Source organism: Augochlora pura, chromosome 10 (genome assembly GCF_028453695.1).
Source record: "Augochlora pura isolate Apur16 chromosome 10, APUR_v2.2.1, whole genome shotgun sequence".
Classification (NCBI taxonomy): Eukaryota; Metazoa; Arthropoda; class Insecta; order Hymenoptera; family Halictidae; genus Augochlora; species Augochlora pura.
The window spans coordinates 28,424,217-28,451,333 of record NC_135781.1 but is presented as its reverse complement, the minus strand read 5'-3'; the positions used below and the strand labels follow the sequence as shown (position 1 = coordinate 28,451,333).

The 27,117-nt window shown below is 38.5% G+C and overlaps 4 protein-coding genes across 6 annotated transcripts; 1 reads left to right on the top strand and 3 right to left on the bottom strand.

Moving 5' to 3' along the window:
- Positions 1–159: 159 nt before the first annotated feature.
- Positions 160–7,177, bottom strand: Gp210 (nucleoporin 210). 2 transcript variants are annotated; one of them, XM_078192490.1, is made up of 11 exons: positions 6,997–7,177; positions 6,400–6,671; positions 2,615–6,315; positions 2,211–2,546; positions 1,921–2,139; positions 1,596–1,851; positions 1,284–1,525; positions 1,070–1,219; positions 877–1,003; positions 740–796; positions 160–658 (listed from the first exon to the last, which is right to left on the bottom strand). In XM_078192490.1, the coding sequence occupies exons 1-11, from the start codon at positions 7,143–7,145 to the stop codon at positions 471–473; spliced, it is 5,697 nt and encodes a 1,898-aa protein (XP_078048616.1). In that variant the 5' UTR covers positions 7,146–7,177; the 3' UTR covers positions 160–470. The 2 variants fall into 2 exon arrangements, with proteins under 2 accessions (XP_078048616.1, XP_078048617.1); XM_078192491.1 differs by lacking the exons at positions 160–658; positions 740–796; positions 877–1,003; positions 1,070–1,219; positions 1,284–1,525 and having other exon boundaries at positions 1,731–1,867; positions 1,956–2,139.
- Positions 7,178–8,063: 886 nt separating this feature from the next.
- Positions 8,064–18,010, bottom strand: LOC144476082 (uncharacterized). The gene is made up of 6 exons (XM_078192670.1): positions 17,815–18,010; positions 10,900–11,101; positions 10,534–10,698; positions 10,051–10,394; positions 9,229–9,977; positions 8,064–8,880 (listed from the first exon to the last, which is right to left on the bottom strand). Exons 2-6 carry the CDS (start codon positions 10,977–10,979, stop codon positions 8,599–8,601), a joined length of 1,620 nt encoding a protein of 539 aa, XP_078048796.1. The 5' UTR covers positions 10,980–11,101; positions 17,815–18,010; the 3' UTR covers positions 8,064–8,598.
- Positions 18,011–18,518: 508 nt separating this feature from the next.
- Mtr4 (exosome RNA helicase Mtr4) lies at positions 18,519–22,942 on the top strand. Its single transcript, XM_078192233.1, has 10 exons — positions 18,519–18,706; positions 18,791–18,895; positions 18,961–19,203; positions 19,268–19,475; positions 19,574–19,840; positions 19,908–20,736; positions 20,812–20,984; positions 21,056–21,490; positions 21,571–22,108; positions 22,396–22,942. Exons 1-10 carry the CDS (start codon positions 18,552–18,554, stop codon positions 22,551–22,553), a joined length of 3,111 nt encoding a protein of 1,036 aa, XP_078048359.1. The 5' UTR covers positions 18,519–18,551; the 3' UTR covers positions 22,554–22,942.
- Positions 22,934–26,487, bottom strand: Casp (Fas associated factor casp). 2 transcript variants are annotated; one of them, XM_078192234.1, is made up of 12 exons: positions 26,206–26,487; positions 25,689–25,757; positions 25,337–25,622; positions 25,087–25,255; positions 24,734–25,016; positions 24,544–24,664; positions 24,333–24,478; positions 24,109–24,263; positions 23,833–24,028; positions 23,641–23,744; positions 23,245–23,566; positions 22,934–23,075 (listed from the first exon to the last, which is right to left on the bottom strand). In XM_078192234.1, the coding sequence occupies exons 1-12, from the start codon at positions 26,242–26,244 to the stop codon at positions 22,995–22,997; spliced, it is 1,971 nt and encodes a 656-aa protein (XP_078048360.1). In that variant the 5' UTR covers positions 26,245–26,487; the 3' UTR covers positions 22,934–22,994. The 2 variants fall into 2 exon arrangements, with proteins under 2 accessions (XP_078048360.1, XP_078048361.1); XM_078192235.1 differs by having other exon boundaries at positions 22,936–23,075; positions 23,232–23,566.
- Positions 26,488–27,117: the final 630 nt, after the last annotated feature.

Sequence of the window (27,117 nt, the reverse complement as noted above, 5' to 3'; positions counted from 1 at the left end):
TATAAAAGTAATGTAGTTACTATATTTGTATTATCACATAAAAGCATGTGTATTGTGTAAGTCAATTTATAGTATCATTGTGATCGCGTAAATTATCAGCTATATGACTAGGAACCATATACCTCAAATTTCTAAACAAAATATAATTGAACGCATCCTAGAAATATACCTGCATTAAAATTCTGTGTCAGTTTTTCTACCAAAGTATAAAATTGTATAACTTAAGATTCTATATTACAGAATGTACATTTCTTATGTGTCTGTAAGTTAATATCTATTTATATTATCGCTAAATGTAACAAACTTCTCTTCAAGTCTTCAATTGGTTTAGTAATGAAAATGAGTTGCAATGGCAATTAAGGCACCAGTTTCTGACAATCAAATATTTGTTTCGAAATGAAACTAGTGAGTACCCAACAGTTTAGTTGTAAGTACAGTGTACATTAAAAATGATACCTTATCACTCTTAATTACGTGTTTAATGATCTGTTTCGTTTGCTTGCTGAGTAAAAACCACGAGGATCGCCATAAACCGGATTAAACGATGAAAATGGTCTTATTGGCGTTATGGGAATTCGTGGGGTAGACATATTTGTACTGTTCATCGTAGTGGAGCAAGGAGTACTTGTTTTCTTTAATTGCGGAGGACATTTGTCAGCTACAACACATATTAATATTACTATTGTTATGAGAAGATATAAAAATAATGATAACTATTTTAAAGTAATAAATTACATACCGAATACTGTCCTATTCTTTATATTTAAATCAATATTTGCCATTTTATTCTTCCATACTGTTAAAAGACAAAAGGATAGATATTAATAGATGCATGGGAAATAAAAACCTTTGAGATCAAATGAAGAGAATACGTACTATAGAAACAAGTTATTACAACGACAGCAAAAGTTCCGAACGTGTAACGATGGAAATACATGTAATCCACCCAATGAATTCCAGACAGAGGTATGAAATTTTCGTACTTCGTAATGCGTACGAAAAGCTAAATAACAAATATAAAATATAACAGGATCATAATATATTCATAATCCATTATTTAATTACTTACAGATATATTCTGTTTTGTCACATCATTTGCGACGATAACTTTTTGACCTTGAATTTCATCATGATTATGCATTAACCGTAATTTATATTGCATTGTTGACTTCGAAATATACTGTCGGGCAGATACGGTCATTCCATTCGGTACGTCAATCTAAAAAATATTAATATTCATAGATATGTTCTTGAATTATCTCATGAAAAAAAACTGAATGTACCGTAAGATGATCTAGGACAGACTGTAGACCATAGATCTCAAGTGTAGCAGTAGGAATCGTTTGAGACTGAGTATTAATAAAAATAATTTCTTTAGCATCTATATAGACTGGTGGTAGATATGCTACTTCCAATGGAGTGGCTTCGATGTCCTTACTTTGAGCACTTATTTGAATGCGACTTTCGAATGTGCTAGAAATTATGTTTGGAGAGCCCATAGGTATTACATCACAGTAGTAAAAGCCTGTAGAAAGAAAAAAACATATATAGAAATCATACAATGCATAGTTATTTTTTTTAGTTTAAATACCAACCAGTAGAAATGTCGAACCGTGGTTTAACAAGAAACAAGTCCTTCACACCCACAGACGAAGTAGGTGAAACCAATTGCACATTACATGTATAAGGAAATGAATTCAATCCAAACGAAGTAAATGTTCTACAACCACCTAGACCTCTAGACAATACATTATTTTCTTTAACTTGTTCGTCTTTACTCTTAAGAACAAGAGGAACGCTGAATGTTTCAATTCCCGTGATATTTCGACCCCTCAATGGAACAATGGATACCTGTAGAAATATAAATCTGAAAATAGCGATCATCCTAAAAATTTAGCATTTAGCATCGAGAAGTAATACCTTTGCAATAGGCTGAATATTGACTTCAATTTCACCTTGCATATGAGTCGCAAGACTGTGTTTTACAACTGCATAGCCTACGTTCTTTGCTCTTCCTATTCCTGTGATGGGATCAACGGTCAAAACATCAGGAGCTGAGGATTGCCAATAACCAGGATCCCCGTCAGAAGAGAGAAGTGGCATCGAGAAACATACTATATCACCTACGGTTAGCGTTGTCTAAAAAATAAAATAAAGAACAAAGAATAAAATATAGCAGTTATAAAACGCTTCAAAATTTGGTAGACTACCTTTGTTGGGAAGACTATGTCTCCAATCATCATGTGTACATAATCGAACATTCCATTGGGATATTTTTCATTGAACATCTTCACAACGAGGTCTCCGTTTTCAATAAATTTAGCAGAGACTACATCTCTAGTGTTTATAGTCAATGAGGTCAGATCAGCGCGATTCAACATTGTTTTAGCATTCACAGCTGCAGCGTGAAATTTTGTCCCGACATTATCATAATATTCTAATGCGTAGTCCAGTGCCATACCCTTGGGCAGCATATTTAACTCTTCTCCATTTCGAATTCGTAGAATCGTCTTCAATGATAACATCATGTAGTGAACCGGTTTGATCTGTAATAAAATAATTGAATTTTAAACTATCTCTATATTCAACTCAAATCATATATTTTGAGTCTTACCTCAACAATGATAATCATCGATTGCTTTAAATTGTAGGCCTCTGTGTTCGTAACAGAGATAACTATTTTGCCAGAGTTTTCACCGGCTCTTACAACACCATCTTTATCAACAATCACAGTTTTTGATGCTGGTGTTACATGAGTGTCTTCTGAGTCATTTCCATGCAGCATAGTCAGTACCTTGTAGGCAGTTGAACCATGTCTATCACGGTTTGTTTGCAGTTTTAGAACAGAATTGGGAGACATTAATATCACTGGTACACTTGAAGGAAATCCAGGATATGTTAAACGCAACTCTTCAAAAATTTCAACCTTAACAAATGTAGTGAACGTTATGTCATTTTTAAAACCAGCTAATATATTACAGGGCATTGTAACGTTTAAATAAATCGTCGCCAGTCCTGGTCCAATTGCTTTGGCTCGCAAGGATACTTCATTCTGGTATCTGATATTAATACCAGTTCCCTCGTACATGTTGTATAAAGTGATTAAATTAGAGTCACTGGAAGACCACATAAAGATCAATGGAAGTTGCATAGAACCTATGATGAGTGGCGTTAAATATTCTGGGATTCCAAAAGCCCAAAGAGGAAACGTCGCACCAACTTTTACTCTACTTGTCGGTACAACAATTTTTACACCTTCAAGATATAACACGTGTATATCGGCATAATCTTCAGAGTAGATAACTTTGTTTCCTTTAGCATTGAGTCCAATGGCCCTAACAATAAGTTTCGATTGACCAACTGCCTTTCCCTCAAATATACCATAGCGATCGACGCTCAAAATATCATTACTTTTCGTAGAAAACTCAATCTCTGCATTCGAAGGACCTCCAGTGGTCTGAACTTGATAAACAGTTCCTACTAATATTGTTAAATTCTTTGGAAAAACTCTCAAAGGAAGGAAAACTTGTATAGTTGCAGATTCACTCTGTATTTCTCTGTCTCCCCCTTTACTCACAAAAGTTAACTGTGATTCTCCCTCTGCCATGCCATATATCATATACAATAGTCGGTTGTATGGAGGATTACCGTGTTCGCTAGCAGGTAATTGTTTAATTTCTATACATTCGTTGTCAATCTCTGCTTTAAATTCAAGGGCATTTAAAGATGGTAATTTTATGATGTGACCGTTTGTGTCATAAAGTTCCAATGCAGCTACAATGCACTTTCCCTTTTCAATTTTGTTGACTGTCTCTATTTCTATAACTGCAAGCTGCTGCACTTCAATAATAGCCTCAGCCGATTTCGACGGCAAACATAGATCGACCAAGGCCAAATTCAGTATTCCTGATTTCTTTGGAGCAATGCTAATTGCTTTGGTTGACTCTAAGTAGCGAATATCTGCTATGTCATCAGCGCTTAATACAAATTCATAGTAACCGGACCCTTGACTGACCTGAAGATAATACTTTGCGCTAGGATCGTTCAATACCATTAACCTGTTAGGATTGATACTAGTATCATTAACTAAAACTATTTCTATGGATGCTTGTATACGATGGTAAATTCCCTTTTCAGTTTCAGTTGCAAAGGGTGACCACTCAGGTATGATCTTTAATTTACTCAGAATGTACTTCTGATAGCCAGTAACAGTAGCCGTTAATGCAAGAGAGCCAGAATGTTTTTTAAAATTAACGTTCTGGTAATAATGCTTTGGTAAAATCACGTTCATGTCCGTGAATGTCTCTTCTATTAAACCGAGAGACATCTCCACAGAACCTATAGATGTGGGTTTCAAGTTCCAGTCAATCTGTAAGCTGGTGATGTTATCGAAAGTTCTACCCTCTTCGTCTTTCACAATAGTGATCAGTTTCAAGTTTTTATCACTATGTGCCATTATTCTTTCTGTATTGAGACTAATGGGACAATTTTTACTATTTTCAAATTCGGGCTGCAGATAAATATGTCTCGGTCTACCACAAATAACACGCACTGTTTGTGTTGCGTATGTACTTTTACAATTCGGCAGCAAAGGAACGTTTGAGATCGTATAAGTTAAAATCACGTCACCCAGAGCTTTGCATGTTACTTCGATTACCGATACTTTGAACAACCCACCTACAGAATCACCGTATTCTGTAACATCAATAATTTTTTTCTCAGACATCTGGACTTTCCGCAGATAACTCTGAGGTTTGTTAGACCATGGATGAGGTCCTCCTTTGAAAATAATTTTTCTTGAAGAGCCCACAGCCAGCAAAGTTTCTCTTCTATTCGGATGTACCACTTCTAAAGGTTCATAGGCCGATACAGTGATATTATCGGTCAAATATTGACCGTTAGCGTTGTATACTACCGTTATTTCAGACGTACCAATATCCATACTTGTGACTGCTATTACAGCACATGCGGTGCTTACAGGATCTACAAGTTTACTACTATTCTGTTTAAAATTACCATCCGGAATGTATGTTTCAAAATGAATATCTCCACAGTCGCTAAAAGGTATCTCTTTGGAGTCTGTCTCGTTAATTAATTTTCCATATAACGCAATATGAAGATAAATCGGTTCTCCTACAGCTGCTTCCATATTATACTCCACCACTTTCAATTTTGATGGTGGAAGAACGTATACCTTTGCTGTATCTTTATTGTATTGATTCCTTGTCATCGCAACGTTTATTTCTGTAGCTCCCGCTGCTAAAATTCTAATTCCTCCGTTTTGAGATACCGTCACTGTAGACGGATGTCTACTTGACCATACATATGATCCATCACCTCCACTCGCTTTTAATACAATATCGTAGCGAGATTTGACCTTGAAATCCCATGGAACAGCCAATATTTTAGGTTGAATAGTAACTGGAGTGTGAATCAAAAGCTCAGCTCTTGTAGTTGGATGTGCAGCAAGCGAAATCTTTTTGCCGTGCTTATCAATTATACCATAAAGTGTAGCTTCGATAGTCATTGTCCCACACATGATAGGTACACCGACAGCATAGGTACCATTTTGTGTTATTAAGTTTGTGTCAAAATGCTGTTCATCTATCTTCATTGATACCTCTACGCCTTCTCCGATATGGAACTTATGATCTTTGTTGTCATACAATTCAACTACGATCTCGTGAGTGTGGCCAAGTATCAAACCCCAATTTCTGTTAGGTAAAACTGCAAAAGTAATGTAGGCTACATAGTTCACAGTAACTGTAGCAGATGGCAGAATGACTGGATATTCTTCACGGACATTTTTATCGTGCAAGAAGACCTTGGTGCGCCCTAAAGATCGAGCATAGGCGCAATCGTGATCATTGTCGATTTCTAGTATATCTGGATTCTCAGCTTCTAAATAATACTGACTGGATGGCAAGTTTATTTCTTCTAAGCGGCCCTGACGAGCTTGCATTATTTTATATTTAAAACTATCGTGTGCCATTATCGTTATATCAGATGGAATGATAATTAAATTAGCTATTACAATTAATTCTACTTCTATTGGTGGTACATGCTTGTATTCAAGATATGGTAACTTTACTGACACTTTTGCAGTACCAGTTTTTATTCCTTCCAATAGTACAATATGCCCTTTCTTGCCAACTGCATCTAAGGCAGCAACAGTTGGAGGAGTTTCATACTGTGACTCCTGATAAGTCATAAATCTTAAAATATTGCCTGCAACTTTAGTATCAGAGATGCGTTTGTCAGCATTTTCTATAGTCCACAGGAATTCTACTCCGGCTAGAGTTGTGAATTCATTTCCTACATGAGAAAGATGTAACATAATTTAACAAGTATAATAATCTGAAAATTGTATAATGAATAGATACGAATAAAACTGTTTACCTTGTTCGTCATAAGCCCTTACTTCAAATGCCTCTGGTGCTTCCTCTATATATAATTCTCTTGTAGTAGTAACCAGATTCAAAGAAAAGATTGCATCAACTATAACATCGCATCTTAAAAACTGTCCTGTATTCACATCCTCTGCCAATACTATTGCAGTATTTCTACTGGACTCTCTTGTTATTGTTTGAATCAAAATAGCCGAAGAACAGGTCCTCTCAACATTCTCATTTATGGGAATTAGCTGAATGATATCTACGCGAGATGTTGACCTAAAATTAATACTTAAAGTTAGTTGTACGATCTACGAAAGTAGTATTTTTTACATTCATAGAACCTAATCAAGAATATACAATAAATATATCACAAATTTTAGTTTCTTTTTTCATATGAATTTGTAAAATAAACATTACATGCATAGGCTATTGAAGGTTATATGAGAAAGTTATATATATGGATATATATATATATGTATGTGGATATGAAAACAAACTAGACAATTAAAATATTGATAGTAAGAGTGTGTTCTTAAATGAACAAAAATTTAAGAAAAGTAAATAATAGATTCATAAAATTAGAATAACAGAAAACAACTACCATTGATAACAAGCGCCATCGGTTACTTCTAGTGTGAAATTCACAGCAAAATCATTAAATACGGGCAATAATACTCTCGGCACATTTAATCTGTGCACCGTAGCATCTGACACAACGCAAAACAGAACGAAAAATACTACTAATATCATTATTCTAGCGGACACTGCCAGTCCTACAGCAATCCTCTCACGTGTATTCACTACGAGCAGCTAAAGTTGGCGGTCTCTAAATAGCTTTCAAACCATAATGCACTTCTCGATACGACTATCGATATCTATATTCGATTCTTATGAATTGCAACGTTTCATGCGATTCAAGATCAAAAAATACTCTGTGAGTATTTTCGCAGTTAATTCTCCTAGAGAAACTAAACATTATTTTTAAATATTTTATGTTAAAATGCAATGGTGTTTCACAAATGAGAAATATCGTTTCCTTTTTACATTTATAATTAAAAACCTAGAAGAGATCATCTAGCAACGTTTCTATAATAACTTTTTGCGTATTTGAATTATAATTAATTAGTTACGAACAATTTTCGATTTTATATTCCAATATTAAATATCGTAGCAAGTAGATCCATATTTCTTTTATTGTAAAAAGCAATATAAAATCTGGTACGAATTTTCTGCTGCTTATAAATAGCTGAATAGCGCCAACTCATGCAGTGGCATGACATCAAAGTTATTTTGCGAATTACCCATTCAGAAGTTTCGTCACTTATCGGTAGATGGCGATGGCAATCATTTTAAAGGATATTCAAATTTCGCGTAATTTTTGCATCAATCATCATATTATTTAATTTATACTAATATGATTTGTCTTTTTACAATATATTCAAGATACATTGATGAAACTTATCATACAAGAGATTTATCGCTGCTTAAATAATTTTCTGACCGGATTATTTGAAATAGAGTTACAACACATTTTACTTATTAAATTGTTTTATTGTGCGATTCTCATGCAATCAGTACACGCGACCTCTTATCGGAGTATAATGTCGTATATCAATATTCGTATATAAGAACATGGTCACAGCCACATATTGCTAACAGGACCTAAACCCTGCTAATTTCACTTAACGGTATAAGGTACTGAGAATTACATAAAGCGTGAGAGTGTCAGTCAATGGATTTTTTGCAAGAATCGCCGTCAGAAAAGCCTTCCGATTTAATGACGGGATTTACTGACTGATTCAGAACTCCACGTCCATTTATGTTAGCTTATGGAATATTTATAAATTTTTATATCGATGAAAGAATACGAATATTCTTGACTTCACGCAGTTCTAGACCAGCTTCGTAATTTTTGCATTCCAAAGTTCTTTAATAAGGATCACCAGCAAATCAATAATTGCGTAAAATCATTGAATCTTGTCTTAAGAACAGTTTCCCGAGCATCTAGCTATTGCCTTCTCAATCGAATTTTTTAATGTTCAACAACGTACAGAAATCTCAAAAGTAGAGGCAGTTTAATGACAGTTGCGTGGATAAAGGATTGGAAAACTGTACATCGCAAATAATAAACAGTCGATGATCCCGTGGATCAAGATCATTTTGATCGATACTTTGAATACGAATAGTTTTAATCGTTCTCCCGTCACATGCTTCCAAACGCTTTACGACCTCTCGTGACGGATAACGAGACAATGACGACACTTAAAACAAAGAAGACTAGTCCGAAGAAGGCGGTTAGAGCTCTGCACCATTGTCGCTTCCGTTTCGCTTTCGCGATCGCTCGGCCCAATCTCTCGGCTCGAGACACGTCCAGCGTGAAGTCCAAGTCACCGGGGAAACCGCGGAGCCGATTATCCCAGTTGCTTTTCCCGGAAGGGACCACTATGCCCTCGCTGGACGAACCACCGTCACTACACTCCAGCTGCTGAAACATCGGTTTTGTCGCGTTGGTTACAGTGTTATTGAGAAGATTCGTTTAAAAGCAACCTGCAGAGCTGGCAAGAGGACCCAATGAAAAAGTCTGATCGATTTTTAACAATAAGGTCTTCTTGCCAACTGTGCGTGCTATCAATTATGCGCGAAAATACTGTACGATCGCAATAAAGCGTGAAACTTACACGTAGGAAGATAATGACAGGTCGAGGCTAACCCGGACGAGGAAAACGACTCTAAAGAATACTATCATATTGATGCAACGTTCATTATTTTTACGTAGACTCAGCATGCGACGCTTGGGTACCGTTCTGACTTCCGGTACCGCGGTTTCACTCACCGTTGCGTATTCTGGTTCACCGTGGCCGAGTTTATTATGGTTCTCCTTTTCTCCGTTCAACCCAATGGTCTCTTTCGAGTCTTGCCCGATCCTCCGATTGGCGTAAGCGTTTTTCACTACCTGGCGATTCGGTCTGCTCGAATTGCAGTTGCAGCTGATTGCGCGGAACCCGGAAAGAGGCTCGGTCGGATCGTTTTGCGCAGCTTTACCCTGAAGGTCCGTCTGGAACACCGGGGATGCGATCTCTTTCTTTTCGGCAGCATTCCCGACTCCGGTTTCCTCGTCGCCCTTCGACGAAGACGAGGACGACGACAGAAACCTGTGGTACGTGTGCTCGCAGGTACACAGGGAGGTGTACCAGCCAGGGTTATGTAGATAGAAGTGCCTGGTATTCGTGTACAACTTCGAGTTCACTGGATTGATCCTCGACGAGCTGGTTCTGTTCCCACAACTGAACAGGGAGGAGTTCTTATCGTTGAGTAGCGTCTTCCCCGGTAGGAAAGACGAGTTTTGATGATAGACATACTCGTAGATGCCGCCCTTCAAGCCGATACCTTGCGTGACCTTCTGCGAGATGTTTTGCAAGATCTCTTCCGGCGTCATCGCCGTCTCCCCTTCTATCACAGAGTTTAGAGTTTGGGACAGCTCGAGGAGGATCTCGTGCGCCGTCGTGCCCGTTGTTTTCTCGTAGTCCCGGTCGCAATGCGAGTATGCATACGCACAACCGCATCCGCAACAGGCGTACAGAGCTGTAATATTTTCACATTTTCATCAAGGTACAAGAGCTAGAGATTTTTTTTTAGTTCTCGGTATGCTATTTACCATCGTATTCAGGAGTCTCGTCGGTCTGGTAGAGTTCACGCAGGCCAGGGAACGCGGAGGGCCAAATGGGTCGCGGGATCGTCTCGCTCTCGTGGATCACGGCGAGGCCACCACCGAATTGGTCCTTTATTGACAATGGAACAGTTCGAAAAAAGGCTTGGCCAGGAACAGCTGACGCGTAGCAAGAGTACGAGCCGGCAGACAATGGGGGCGAGTGACTGGAATAGCCGGAACTGGTTGATGTCCGGCAGCATCTTCTCGAATTGTTCCTCGTGGTGGTCGTTGCCGCCGATGAGCCGGCCACAAATCGCGAGACCTCGGCGTCTATCGAGTCAGGCTCTATCCTGTGTGAACGGAGTGTCGTTAAATCCGATTTACGCTATGAAAGTGGACGGTACAAGTTTGTTCGATTAAAAGGCGGGGTATTGCTGAAATCGCGTTCGCATTGAATTTTACGGTCCGCTGGCGAGGAACAGTCTTTACCATTCCGCCTCGTGCAGCTCGGTTCTGGGCACCGCGTACAGACTGTCGGGATTGCAGCCGTACCGCTCGTTCGGTAGGTGTAAGGCCAGCTTTGCGCCATCGCCGTCTGTTCTGGGGCTGTTCTGGTTACCGGTTGGAACTGCCAAGGCCGTTGCGATCGCGGCACTGGAACAGAATTTCTTGCGTTCCAGCATCCCCTGATACGGTCCAACGGTATCACCTATGACCAATCACCAATTTGTCACAGTCGAAGCTACCATCGCGAGTTTCCATGCCGAGGCTAACCGTGCTAACCGTGTTCCCTACATAGCCGCATAATCTATTTTCCGATCGTACAGGACGTTCCCAAAACGCGAGGAAACGTACCCCGATGGTTCGTGGTTAATGAGGATGCTGCCGCATGGATTAGACGCTGGCTCGTCCAGGGCTAATAACCACCGCTGCATACTCTATCCTAGTGCCTGGCAGATGACCAACGCTGCACGGTGTCATTCTCGGATCCCTCGGTTCACGATCAAGATCGACATCTCATCGATCCTCTTTGCCTTCCCGTTATTCGATAGCGCTCCTGCAAATGCAAAATAAACTCCCAATGAAATACACGTAGGAACAGCGTAGATATTCGAATGTCGAGCGTTCGCACTGACCAAAATCGAAACGCAACTGTGTGCAACACCGATAAGTGGTTTACGGGTCGGTGGAGAAACGACCGATCGTAAAGGACGTTCGGTGTCCTTTTCGGAAACGGTTTCGTTCTCGTAACCGTGTTAGCACCAAGGCACGGATATCTGCATACGCGCGTATTTTTGGATTCCTGATCGACGATCAACCTGGATTCCTTGGGACGCTCGAGTACCGGTCTTCGCGTGCCCCTCTCGCCTCTCATGTTTTCCACCACCTTTGTCTTCGCACGAACTTATAGGTGTCGCAATCGTGAACGCTGCACAATATCGTGCCGGTAATCGAGCAAGATCATTGTATTCTTGACTTGTCGCCGGTCCCTTCTTCCATATTCAGGACTAACCTTTAGCATGGCGTAATCGAAACACCGATCTGGCGCCGGATCGTCCTCCTTGCATGTTAGGTGCTGAAGAATCATCGATCTATAGCGAAGCTAAGTTGCTTTTTTTATTCACGTTGGGACTGTTTTCAGAATTCTGACAAATTGTTTGCAAATACTCTCGGGTAGACAAGTCAAGACTGCAACTCTACCGAGAGATGAAACAGAATAAAAGGATTAGCGATCCGGGGTTTCGATCGGCGACTACTCCTGACATCATCGAACGGGTTCGACGGACACGTCCGAGAAGAAGGATTGTCGGCATCGATTCATTATCGCCCGCGCGGGTTTCACAAGAATTTATTAAGCGACCGTTTCGTCACTCTAACGCCGCGCAGCGCCTTTCGTTTTCACCGGAGGCCCGTTTCATAGATTTGTAATTCTAATATCACGGTTAGGTCCATCGACGCTGGACAACGTCCGGTCTGCGACCGTGCCGCGATTTGTTCTCCCGAAAACAAAACCCGCCGGGAGGATCGACTGATTTATTGATCGGTTATCCGTCGGTCTTCCCTGGCAGATATTCGTCGGACGAGCCGTTTAGTATTGATCGGTTATCCGTCGATCTTCCCTGGCAGATATTCGTCGGACGAGCCGTTTAGTATTGATGCGGTGGATGATCCATGTTTCAAGGTCGCTTTCACATTCGTCATGTTCACGTAAGAAATTGGACAACGTGGAACGAGTATTACGTTATTCAGGACATTCCACGTCGGCCCGGCAGGAATGTAGGGTAATGTTATATTTCTGTAATATAACGCCGGTTAAAGCAGGCATCGAGATCGGTATCTCGCCGCAGAATCGCAGCTAAACGTGGCCGTAAAACGTCCGCAGACAGTTTAATTCGGACTAGCCGAGTACGATTCTCATTGGAAGCTGAATATTCGAGTTCTTAAATCTAATAACAATAATAACTCTATTGATCGATAATGTATGCAGTGGCCCCTACCCTAAAGTAAACGACTAATCTGCAGACGCCACCCTTACATAAGTCATTGCATTTATAAACTCAACACAGTATTAAATATTATCTTTTTATCGTATCTTACACTGGGCAAACAGAAGTTGCTCCATGAAACCAAGAAAGGAACATCGACGACGGAAGGATAATTTTTGAGCTGTAACTTCATGAAATACAATTCTCAGACACGCACAATATCTGCTGCGAGTACAAAGGCCGTCGTTGTCGGTAACCGCGTGATCAATTCTAGAGGGAGGGCGATCTCAGAGGGTTGTACAGAGAGCTGGGAGCCGAAGAAGCAGAAGAAGTAGAAGTCGAAGAGAAGGAGATGGGTCGCGTGTAGTCGCCGAGGTGGTTTATAAGCGAGCAGGAGAGCGGTGGTCGGCGCGCAGGACGCACCACGCACGACACACGATGTACCAAAGTAGCCTGTTTACTTCACGAGTTACAGGTACTCCAATTACCTAGTACCATTGGATCAGCGGTGCAGGCCGTAGCGCCCCGGCACTCCGCATTCCGTCACCTCTTGCACCTCTTGCACCTCTTGCACCTCTTGCACCACTTGCGTCTCCACTTTCACGTGGCTACGCCGCCGCCGCTCCAACGATCTTCACGTATTACACACGGTTGCACCCTGGAATGTCGATTGACGTTACAAAAGTCCTGTGCTTGGAGAAGAATGCGACTGGCGACTCGCGACTCGCGCGATCGGTCAGAAGATCGATATCACGCGGATATACACGGCTTTGCCAGATTAAGCCGACGACGTGGGATACCGTGGTGGTGCGCTACAGGTTGCGCAATCGACGAAGGTTTTTCTCAAGCGTCGTTAGAGAAAATTAATTTGACGAATCGACCGGATCGAAACCGGCAAGAAACTCCGGGGAACAGGGAAGAGAGCCTTTCGTGCAATCAATTAGAAGCCGTCGGGGTAATCCGTTTCAAGAACGTCGCGTAACTTTCAACGATTTCGAACGTAACGCAGCCAGATTCCTTTTCTTCGATCATGGTTTTAGTTATTAATCAGAACGACACATACAGTGCTGGTATCTTCCAGTGATTCTGCCTCTTCCCACTTTCTCTGCCGATTTATGTCTTCGAACCGTTTTCTCAGGTTTGCTTTTTTTTTTTTAAATCGCTGCGCGATCCTTTCTAAATGGTTTCACAATACTAAATTCAACAGGGGAACGTAGGCAAACGCTCGTGATCTTCTTCTGTCGCTCGGAGATTGTACAGTGATTAAGATCGGCGATTTTATTCGACTTGCAATTGCTTCAGAGCTTTCGTATCTCGGTCTCTAAGAGTGCGAGAATTTAGTTCGCGGAACTTTTAACATAGTCATCCTGAATCTAGCTAATGGGTCGAAGCAGACGTTCGATCGAAAGCGAATTTTTTAAGACGGACAAAGAACTGTGTCACCCCCGAACGGCCGATGCAGTGAGTCGAGATGCTTTCACGATTGCGAACATTTCTCGAAATTAGAGAGGAGGGACGAGAAGATGGGAGAATAGAAATCTGTTGCGCTAAATCAAGAAAGAAGAGGCGGCCGCGTAGAAACTTTATCTTATAGGGAAGATCGTACGGAATCGGTCCACGAAACGGAGCCGCGAAAAATATTTGACTCGCGAACTTTCACTCGCACTCATTCAGGGCCGTCCCATGAAAACACACCGCCCCGCGTCTCGAAAAATAAATGCCCGGCTCGACTCGACCCGACCCAGCTCAGCTCCTCGGGCACGGCTCGAATCGGCACAGTTCGAAAAGAAACGAACTCCTTGCGAACGACGACCGGCTAGAGGTATCCGAAAACGATATTCCCATGGCCACTTTCACGGCATCGAAAGCGTCGCGCGTCATTTCTAATCGACTGGACACAACCTCCCCTTCCACGGAGTGCGTCGACACCTCCGGGTGTTTGCGAATAGTGTCACAGCGGAGGACTGATATTTTTTCGAGCGAATAAAACTTGCGCGAAATCACCGAGTTTGAACAAGCTGCGAGATTATAGAAAATTCGAAAGGATCAAGTACAATCCTTTCATCTTCAGATTTCTAAGATTTAGAAATCTGGTTGAACCGAAAGTCCCATTGAATTATGAATCAGAGATCCGATCTTTGATGCGGCAGCAACGGAAATACCGTGGCTGGAAGGAGCATCCGTTGATCTGTTCATTAGAATACAAAATCAATGTTGAGGTCGGCGAAATGTAGGGCACGGATCCATGGGACCCGAACAGGAATTTTCTTCAGGAGCCGCAAGAAAGGCAAAACAGCCCGGGGCGAGGAACAACTTTCATGCATGCAGATACACGTTTCGGTACGGTCCTCGAACAGGTATACACATATACATAGGGCACACGTATGTATAATATACTGGTGCGTCCCGGTCGTATACGACCAGGGGGGCAGTATAAGCTTTTCTTTTCCTCCGGAGAAAGTACAAAAATAACAATTGCTTCGCGGCAATGAGCTGTGTCTCCATATTCATCGGGCCCCGTCCGTAGATTACGTCAGCTCCTTTGGTCAGTACTCGTACATGTGTCGACGGTCAACGCGCGAATTGCTATTCCGCGACAGTGCGGATCGTTTAGCTATCGACCGATTCTATTATTTACGACTCCGTGCACCTGATAAAAATCGGTTTAACGGCCAGAGAGATCGAAGACCGTGACGCAACCGGCCGTCGATTCTATCGTTTATGGCTCGGTGACTGATAAAAACCGGTTCGCCGTCCAAAACGATCGGGGATCCCTCAATTTCCCATTGACTCTACTATTTTTCATCGTATCGTTCTATTTGCACCAGGATTTGTTTAAACATTAGTTTATGACACGACAGCACGAAGTATAATGTGTATAATTTCATCGTGAGTAGCTTATACCTCTTAGGCATACTGAATTAAGTTCTCAATAATCAGCTTACTTTATTCCATTCACTTGTACGAATTATCGGCTTGGTCAAACGGTTCTACGAACACTGCGACGTCGTGAATTCTTTATAACGATCACAACGATCACAAAAATGGACCGTTACTTTGAGGCAACCATGAACACAGCAAAGCTGAACTATATGATGCCTCCATTTACGTTCATCGTTTCCTTTAATCATGGTCTGAGTGCTGCTTTGCACACGTTGGACCACTACCTGTTCTTATATACGCACAATAATAATCGTTTTATATTTGCGGCCGTAATTAAAGCCAATATTTACAGTCTTCTGAAAATCTTAATAAAACGCGTACTCTTAAAACAAATGGTCATTTTTCCCGATCGAGCTCCCATTAATTAAACTAACGCCGGTATATCTGACCCCATAGCTTATTGTGATAGTCGATGACCAGTTGATCCGGCGATAAAGAAACGTGACCACCGATTGAAGTTACGAAAAAACGAAGATCAACGGATCACGAAAACGAACGACCAGGATTCCTTCCGAGGACGTACACGGTGGTTGAGAAAGATCGACTGGTGGACAGACCCTGACTTTTCGACCCGCTGCACGATGACTCGTGGACCATTGATCGTCTCATGTTCTTGTATCCTCGTCCTTCGACTCTAACATATGGCCATCCTGTCAAGACTCACTCCGTTTCGTAACCCTCGTCACCGCGGAGGGTCGAACGACGTAATCGCGGCTTTTGCTCCTCGATCAAATGTTTTCAATGATTTTTTTCTAGTATTAAAAAGCAACAGCGGGAAGTATGGATTTAAACGTGTTGACCATATCTATCTACACAATCCCAAGGTAATAATAAACTAATAGCGCACTTTTTCAGTGTCACACAGACTGCGAGTCTGTGATTATAGGTGCAATTAATTTAATTAATGAAATCGATCACAGTGACCATTCGTTTCTGCTCCTTTAGATCCTGCGAACTTTCATGAAATTCGGTTTAATCGAATGTATCGCAACGAAATCGAATGATTAGCCGACGACCCGATTTCTGAACGAGTCTTCTCTGATTTGTTTGTTACGCGGCAACCGAGGGGCCAGATACTTTCCGAGGCTACTGAAGATGGAGAGTGCACTTGATTTAACCAAATACGTAACTGTACTGTTACCGTAATACCAGATTAACTTTTTGCGGTGGTCCGTGAACCGCGTGATCGATACAAAACATTGCCAACGACAGAGACGTTGCGCTCCCCTTCGTTTTATCGATGCTTTCACGCTTTTTCGCGTCGTTGATACTCGCGAGATCGAACACCGTCCCGATCTGCTTGTTTACGCATCTGTTACGTCTGTCTCGTTGCATCCTTTTTTCTTATTATCCTTTACTGAGAACAGTCTCAGGACAAAACGATCGGAAGTGTTTGGTGTATTCGAACAATTGGAGCAAAAGTGCGAATCAAGATTGTTTATTTATCCCCTAAGAATCGTGAGGTTGCTTTGTCAAATCGGGGTTGGAAGGTTCGGATTAAACGGGGTGCGTCCTCAAGACAATGAGTCAGGTGCGTTGCACCTGAGAAAGCAGTCGAAGAATGAGTAAACGTGTTGATTACTGGACGTCATCGCATACGATGCCGATGCAGGTGCCGTCCCGGGTGGAACGAACATGATTTGTGATCGAGCCACGCACAACAGCGTACACTTCTTAATCATATCGACCCGTAACTTTCTACCGTTCGATTAGTCGATGCGCAGGTGTTTAGCAATAATAATTTTTCAGTTTCGTTAACGTTGAACTATCGAAATACCGATTTCATAACAGAACGAATTCTATTTGCTTTCGTTCACGAACGAGTGAATTAATATCAGTATTATCGCAGGATTGAAATAACGAAGGATATTTATTTTTATACCATCGTAAAACAATCGATTTTAGTGAATATGTCGTAAACTACTAGTTGTAAAGCAAAATTTAAAATTTCAATTCGTATGAATCTCAATGACAAATTTTGTCGTCTAAACTAATTTTAAGAAAGATAATTTATTACATTAAAAAATGAGGTATTGACTTGCTTATAGAAATATTTTCACCAGATAGATTATATTCGTCATTAGTTCATTTATTATAGTCCTAGACTAAAATACTACATCAAATACAAAAGTACAAATAATAAAACCTGTTGCTACTATTTCTATTATTAGGAACGATTTACCGTTGTGAAAATAGAAGAAAAAGGATTCAAGAGGGACAGCTTCTCGGTGAATCCAAAGCAGAAGGGTTCATTGTTATCGTCCAATTAGTTAAGTATCGGGGTCACTTGTCTACTGAGCATTGAGAAAAGTCATCGCTAAAAGATATTAGAGTTAAATACCTTAGTCTCTATCGTTGTCTGTTCCAATCGTAATTGACACCGTGTACGGAGGAAGCTGAGTGCTCGAAGACTTAAACTTTCACGCGCGTGCCAGTGCGACCGTTACACTCGTGCGATCCTGCACTCGCGGACGCCCAAAGGAAACTGAAAGTCCCGTTTCGTCCCGTTTCGTCGCCCCATCATAGCGTAAACATGGTCGGACTTATTAAAATCCTCACACGCATTATATCTGCTGAATAAAAAAATCTTTTTAGAATCGCTTCCAAATCTTTCGCTGAAACCAGACTGGTTTCTCTTACTGTCTGGTCGCTATTAGCTTGTATCTTTCCCCGTCATTTCTTGCCACTATGTATGATACGTATTTAAAATTTTGGCTCTATTATCTGACCTTTCCTATTTCAATATTTTCCTTGCATTTTTTATCGGTTTGTTTACGATTTTACTATTTCATAACTGTGTAACTCAAGTCATCTAACTTAATCTTCCTTACTACGTATCAACCATTGTTGTCTAATTAAAACATGTTTGGCTCTTTTTTATTAAGTAATATATGATAAAACTTCTATAATTTATGATTGTAGATTGCATTAAACTTTTCAATTTGAATACTCGATCGAATATATAATCGATATTATACACGATGTATCGATGTATATCGACTTGGCAATTCGATTGTCGATATACAGGCAATGCGTGGCGTGGTAGGGAAGTGTACTAAATAGTGAAACAATATTTGCATGTGTGGGCAGTCTAAAGTTATTAAACAAATAAATTTTATAATGGCAAATTTTACGGCTGATCTGTTCGATGTTTTCGAAGAAACGGAGGAAGTGGAGGAAGTAATTACACCGCCAATACAACAGAGTAACACAAATACGTTGTTAAATGAAAAGTAAGTTGTTTTCCTAACCTCTATGCGACGTAACCTTATAACTACTTCATAATGTATTTTTTAATTTCTCAAATTGATTCACAGAAAGACAGGGGAAAGCAGTGGGAAACGAGAATTCGAATTTACTGCAAATGATCATGTTGAAACTTTAAAAAAATTAAAATCGGATTCTGTATTGGATGACATAAAGTAAGTTACGATAAATGACTGCATAAAGTGGACATTTTGTAAATTGGTTATTTTGTTGTATATAGCATAGAAGAAATAGCTCCACGCATTAAAATACATACCATAGAAACAATTGAGTCTTGTACACACGAAGTTGCTGTTCCACCAGATTATGAATATGTTCCATTGGAAAGCAAACAAGGGAAACCAGCTAAAGAATATAAATTTGTACTAGACCCCTTTCAGAAGGAAGCAATCCTGTGTATAGAAAACAATCAGTCTGTTTTAGTTTCTGCCCACACATCAGCTGGTAAAACTGTTGTTGCGGAGTAAGTATTATACCATGAACACGTCAGTGCCAAGGAAACATATTATAGATTGTTGATTTTATAGATATGCTATAGCATGCTCGTTAAAAGACAAGCAAAGAGTAATCTATACTACTCCCATAAAAGCATTGAGTAACCAGAAATATAGGGAGTTTTATGAAGAGTTCAAGGATGTTGGTTTGATAACTGGGGATGTTACCATTACTCCAACAGCCAGTGTTTTAATTATGACAACAGAAATTTTAAGAAATATGCTGTACAGAGGATCAGAGGTTTTATCAATAATGATAAATTTTAAGTTATAATTATACATGTAACTCGTTAAGTTTATCTATTAATATTAATAATATAATTGATTTAAATGTTGTAGGTAATGCGTGAAGTTGGATGGGTAATCTTTGATGAAATTCATTATATGCGCGACAAAGAAAGAGGTGTTGTATGGGAAGAAACATTAATATTATTACCAGATAATGTGCATTACGTTTTTCTTTCCGCTACTATACCAAATGCACGACAATTCGTTGAGTGGGTTGCGCATTTACATAAACAGCCATGCCATGTTGTTTACACAGACTATAGACCAACTCCATTACAACATTATATATTCCCTGTTGGGGGTGATGGAATTCATTTGGTTTGTGAAACAGTACTAACATAAATTATTAATTGTAACACATTTTTTAATAAATACATTTCTATAGGTTGTAGACGAGGCTGGGCAATTTAAAGAAGAAAATTTCAATAGAGCAATGGCGTGCTTGCAGCATGGTGATGCAGCTAAAGGAGACACCAAAGGCCGCAAAGGGGGTATACGCGCTACGAATGCCGGCCAGACTAATATTTTTAAAATGGTTAAGATGATTATGGAAAGAAATTTCGCGCCTGTAATTATATTTAGCTTTTCAAAGAAGGATTGCGAAGTCTACGCAATGCAAATGGCTAAATTGGATTTAAATACAGTGGAAGAAAAAATACTGGTGAACGAAGTGTTCAACAATGCTATGGATGTGCTCAACGAGGAAGATAGACGTTTACCACAGGTGGAAAATGTTTTGCCATTATTAAGACGTGGAATAGGAATTCATCATGGTGGATTATTACCTATATTAAAAGAAACAGTGGAGATTCTATTCGGTGAAGGTCTGATAAAAGCGCTTTTCGCGACAGAGACGTTTGCAATGGGTTTGAACATGCCAGCGCGAACAGTATTGTTCACCGCTTCACGAAAATTTGACGGTAAAGATTTCCGTTGGATAACTTCTGGAGAGTATATACAAATGTCTGGCCGAGCTGGTAGAAGAGGACTGGATGAGAAGGGTATAGTAATACTGATGATCGATGAGCAAGTTAGCCCTGTTATCGGTAAAGCGATTGTGCAAGGAAAAGCGGATCCCATTAACTCAGCGTTTCATTTAACATACAATATGGTTCTGAATCTTTTACGAGTCGAAGAAATTAATCCAGAATATATGCTTGAAAGGAGCTTCTATCAGTTTCAAAATCAAGCGTCTATTCCAGACTTGTACAATAGTATGTAAATCGTTTATTTATTCAATTACATACTACAATTTGGTATAATTTGATTATTTTTACAAATGATTACAGAGGTAAAAGAATTACAAGCGGCATATAACGCAGTGGATATTGATAAGTACAGTCAAATATCATCTTACCATGACATACGTGAACAACTTGATCGGCTTACTAATGAGTTCCGGTCCTATTTGACGAAACCGGAGTACTTAATACCCTTCTTGCAACCTGGAAGGCTAGTCAAAGTATGTGTTTATGTACACTTTATCTCTATTACACATACGAACCGTATCTTCTAAAATGTTCGTTATTCTAGGTAAAGAATGAAACTGAAATGTTCGATTGGGGTATTATAGTGAATTTCAAGAGAAAAAACCCAAAAAATCCAACAGGAAAGGAGAACACCGCCATAGTTATTGATATCTTACTGCATATTTCGAAAGAATCTCGCGAAGGGTGTCCAATACCTTACCGCGAAGGGCAAGAAGGTGAAGTGGAAGTGATACCTGTATTGCATACATTAATTTCTCAAATAAGTTCTCTTAGGTTGTATTATCCGAAAGATTTAAGACCGTCGGACAATAGAAGAAGTGTATTGAAAACAATACAAGAAGTGAAAAAAAGATTCCCCGATGGATTGCCGCTTCTGAATCCCACTACAGACATGCGTATAGAAGATGAAGCATTCAAAGATATCGTTAAAAAAGTTCAACTACTTGAAGAAAGACTATACGCGCATCCTTTGCACAAAGTAAAGTATCTACCATTCTAATTTTTAATGCTTCAACATTATATACTGAATATATTTTATTTTACTTTATTTAAATATAGGATCCCAATGTAAATAAATTATACGAACAATTTTTAAATAAAGAAGACTTGGGTAATCAGTTAAAGCAAGCAAAATCAGAACTGAAGAAAGCCAAATCGATTCTTCAAATGGACGAATTAAAATGTAGAAAAAGAGTACTGAGAAGAATGGATTACTGTACGGCGTCCGATGTTATACAATTAAAGGGCCGTGTGGCCTGCGAACTGAACGGAGCTGACGAATTGTTAATGACGGAAATGATCTTTAATGGATTATTTAATTCATTAAGCGTACCACAGATGATAGCATTAATTAGTTGTTTCGTTTGTGACGAAAAGTCGAATGAAATGCCGAGATCTACAGAGGAATTAAGTGGTCCGCTTCGACAAATGCAAGATTTAGCTCGAAGAATAGCGAAAGTATCTACAGAAGCTAATTTAGAATTAGACGAGGACGCATATGTGGAAAGGTTTAAACCCTATCTCATGGATGTAGTATATTCTTGGAGTAAAGGGGCTACGTTTTTACAAATTTGTAAAATGACAGATATATTTGAAGGTATATTGCAGATTTTTATTTTTTTTTGTTTCATTGCCTTATAAACGAAATATAAGATAGACAGTATCCAATGTATTTTTGTGTCGTGGCTACTTTTTGCTAATTAGTGGTTTAGTAGCTAAACTGCGAAATCATAAATATTTTCATGAATACTTTAATTAGTACTTGAAACTCGTGACACAAACTTCCGTAAGACGTTGGGTCTATCGTATGGTTCGTTTGCGATTGCATCATTATATTTACTTCTTTTCCAACTAACTTAGCTGCAATTCTGTTCATTTATCTAGGTTCAATTATACGATGTATGCGACGTTTAGAGGAAGTTCTTAGGCAATTGTGTCAAGCGGCAAAAAACATTGGAAATACGGACTTAGAGAATAAATTCAGCGAAGCAATTAAACTTATAAAACGTGATATTGTCTTCGCCTCATCTTTGTATTTATAATAAAAATTCTTAGAACGATGTGCTATTATTTGAAATATAGATTTTTTTTATTACGAGTTCTATTTATATATCTTTTACAAATTAAGTTCTTTTCCGACATACTTTAAGATACTTAATAACATAATAACGACAAACAAAAGACAGCTTTTGTTTGAGGTTTTTCAGAATGTAATTTATTTCTAAAGATTTAAAATATACAATGCACATGCATGGAAAGGGCTTTTCTCTTTTTGTTTATGTATATATAAAACCACATTGGTCGTACGAATAAATAGTACGAAAAAATATAACGAAAATTAATGGTTGTAATTGTATAATAAACAGAACTCATATTAACTGACAACTATTCGAAACTTGTAAAGTTTTGAATAAATAACACTTTCAGAATATTGCAATGCTTAATTTCTACATTTTAATTTAATTACAACAAATTACTTATACTTATCGTTCTTCTAGAATTACCGTTTCTTGAGGACAGAATTTTAGGTCCATGAGAGTAAGTTGCGAATCCATAGACGTCAACTAGAAAAAAATATGAAGTTTGATTATGTGTCGATCTCGAACGCATGCTTGAAGTTCTTGTAAAAACATGAATGCAAGTACTTTGGCTGTAATGAACGCGGCAGAAAAAGAAACGACGCAAAGAAACATCTATGTAATGAGAACTCAAATGCTTACATCATCTACTTACATCCCTTCGAGGCCAACTACATAGGACCTTATACTCTTCCGTAGGATAACCCTCCACGATGAGAAAATTAAGAAGCGTTTGTAGCGGTGTGTCCGACTGAAATCTGCGCTCCAAATATTTCCCACCTGGTAGCCACACTTTAACTTTCAGTACACCATCTCCTACTGCTTGTTGTGGTTCAGGAGGGAGATTGTCTTCTAAGGCTCGTCTATGGGCTTCTTTTCTCGCTTCTTCGACCAACTTCTCATTTTCTGCTTCCTCTTTCCGTCTCTTCTCTAGCTCTTCTTCCATTTTTTTCTGCTCTTTCGCTTTCTCCTTTGCTCTATACAGTAGTATAAATAACGTTTAAAAAATATACTATTCTTTTGATATTGCAGTTAATGTATTATTATATACCTATCTGCAGCTAAACTTTCTTGATACGCTCTATCTTGTTCTTGCTTGACTCTTTCTCTTTCTTGTCTTTCTTCTTCGACTTCAATATCAGCGCGTTTGTATTCCTATTAATTAAAAAATCCAAACAAATATTTTAAATTGCAATATAACCTGGATTTATGTAATTACTAGTCTAAAATCATTTTTAGTCACCTGAAATACATCTATGGCGTGAATTAAGTTGGTCAACAATTCACTCACGCCCACATTACCATGAACTGTTGTAAATATTTCTGTATTCGATCGGATTCTCATAATGATTACAAGAACGGGTAATGTGTCAACGTCTATATTCTTCATAGCCAATGCTGCTACTGATCCCAGTGTCTCTTTCACTGATAAAAGAAACCTGAAATTCAAAAGTAATTAATTACAGAGAAAAGTATTATATGTTTAAACATAAATGGTTATTTTTAAAACAATTTGTACCTCTGCTTATTAGATTCAGAAGTAATATCCCAACCCCATACAATGAAATTTGCGGCCAATACTTGCAGTACCGTTTCGAAGCCTAACAATTCAGTGCAAAATACATTCGCTAATATACTGTTATCGTGATGTAAATAGACAGCTAACAATTTTCTCTGAAATAAATTTAATTTATATGTTTCATGGAATGTTATTTAAGATATGTAATTCGATTAAATACAAACCTCTTTCGCTGGTTTTAAGCATGACTCTTTAACAGCATCTTTAAATTTGCCTGTAAAAAATTCTGGATGCGCTGCTCCATATCGCTTTTCAAATTTCTCAGCAAAATGCAATGTTCCCACAGTCTCGTCCGTAACACTATCAGGCACTATAAAACATATGATTTAATTTTATGAATTTATTCACGGTTAACTTAATAGAAATTTTACTCACTAAGCCGTTGAATTTTAATAGTTTTAATATCTATGAAAATATCATCATCAACATTAAATGAATCCTCTACATCGTATGCTTCATCCAAAGAACTATCGCTTTCAACCAGGTCTATAACTTCCTAAAAGTGAACAAAATAATATTTACATAGTATACAATTTATATATTATTTATCCATGTTGGAAAATACCTTTGTTTCCTCTTTTGAAGGTAACTCGGTAACGGATAGATCATGTTCTGGATAAGAGATTCCAGTTTGTGCTAGCATTATGCTATCATTTTTCACTGTACTGGGCCAACCTTTCCATTGCTGATTTCGAATAGGAACATTTATTAATGCATCTATACCAGATTTTACGTCCAAAACAGTGCTCGATCCACCAAACTTCAAATGGTACATTTCGTTATGTGTTTCATCTTTGATATTTAAGGTGTATGTTTGCGTCATACGCTCGGCACATTTTGACTTATCACTTAAAGTATAATATATGTACTAAAATTTCCATTAATAATGAAATATTATTTTCTCACATGTTTACTTACTCATCAGTCATAAAATCCAGCAAAGTAGACATATACAAGGTATTTTCTTTTGGCAAATCTAATGTATGTAATGGTGTAGAAAGTGACTCTGGTACTTTTTTCCATCCACGGAGATGTTGTTCACATTTTGGTATCTTTGTCCGTTCCCATATAAGCTGCTTCAGATCCCCTAAACATAATACAGTTTGGTTAAAAGCTAATACTAACTAGTGTTAGTACAAAATAGTAAAGAAAATAATCAAATACTTACTCACAGATGAAGACTCAGGTATATTTATTATGTGAACGTTACTAAGGTAATTAATACAGAATGTGAGTGTTCTTGCTCTTGTAAAATTTTTGTATTTACTTGTTCCTGGCTTTGAATTTTCTATAACATCCACTTTCGTGCTATTTTCTGTATCATTAACAGTTTGAGATGCTGATGAGGAAGATGAATGTGGCATCCTTTCAATTTCCTCTATCATTTCTATATCAGGACTCATTTCAGAGGGTAGTTGTTGCGTATCACTAGGCATGGCTTGATTTATTGCTACCTACATAAGTTGTAAAACATTCTGTTACATTAAACAATTTATGGAAACATTTATGTACATATTTACCAATAAATCCCAACTTGATTCTTCTAAATATTTAATGGCATGCCCAACATCATCGATACCAGTACAAGCCTAAAATAATGCGAATAATTGTTATAGCTTTAAATGCATTACATGCTAACAAAATGAAATCAAATTTAAAGGAAAATGTAAGAGATAAAACTGTTTCGTATTTCGACTTACATAGATAATACATTGCAACTTTTTAAATAAAGATTCAAATGATGCAGAGACGCAACTGTGTACAGAGAGACAAAGAAACAAAGATTTTCGAACACGGGAAAGAAACAATGAAAAATACGCGATACAAAAAGAGAAGTGACTGTTATTGGAATTTTTTTTCAAATATTCAAAAATATGACAGAAAACTCTGACAGATCGTCAGACAAAACAGAAAAAGCTTCTCAACGTTGATATTCGTCGATTTCAACTATTGTCAATGTCATTACTTCATATATCATAACCTCAAACTTTATTTGTATTTATAAGTTAACGAAAAATTGAGGCTTGAATGGATCACCTGAAAATCAGCCAAAATCTCTTCTCGGGTTCCAGCCATTGTGTCCACGTTCACTGTCAAATTTGAGCAAATATGCGAATCACAAGAACTGCTTCGTTACTTCACCAATCGTTCCAAGCAACATGCACAACGAATGCAAGCCATTGACGTCTTAAACCTCGCGCTAGCTTGAAACGAACATTGAACTATCTATAGTGTTTATATATTTCCTTTTGCAACATCAAACAATCGTTCGTATAACGGCCGATATCAGACAAGACGTTCTCGCTTCTCGACTTAAAGTTCACCAGACACATGCGAAAAATTCCGATTGGTGAAACCTCAAATCGTTATTGTAACTATTCTCCAATCGTATGCAATAGATGGATGACGTACGCTTTATGCTCGTATTAACGCAAGATAATTTAAATGATGATAATGTAAATTTTAATCAATCTACCAACGATTTGAAGTTATGCAACGAATGATATCTTTTCTGTATAATTATCGCCCATCGTGGAAGATCCGAATCGATTGAATTCTTTATTTTGCATTTTTTTTTAAATTATAGTCCTTATTTTAAATAAGTACATATACGTCCGCTTTGTACTTCTGATAACTAAATCAAACTATTTAAAAAAATTTTACTTGAAATATTTAAAAATTAGAGACTGTTATCTATGATTAAAAATGTTCAAAATTACTTATCTTAAAACAATGGATTCATTAGAATTAATGAATACATAAATTAAATCAAGACATTATTTAATGTAAAATTAATATCTTGAAGAAATCTAATTCATTTAATAGAATTTACACGTGTATTGAAAATTACTATGCTGCATTACATATGCCATTTTGTACGCAAATGAGCAAACGCTCCTTACCGTCTACGTGCATACATATGTATAACATGATGTTGAATATGATCGC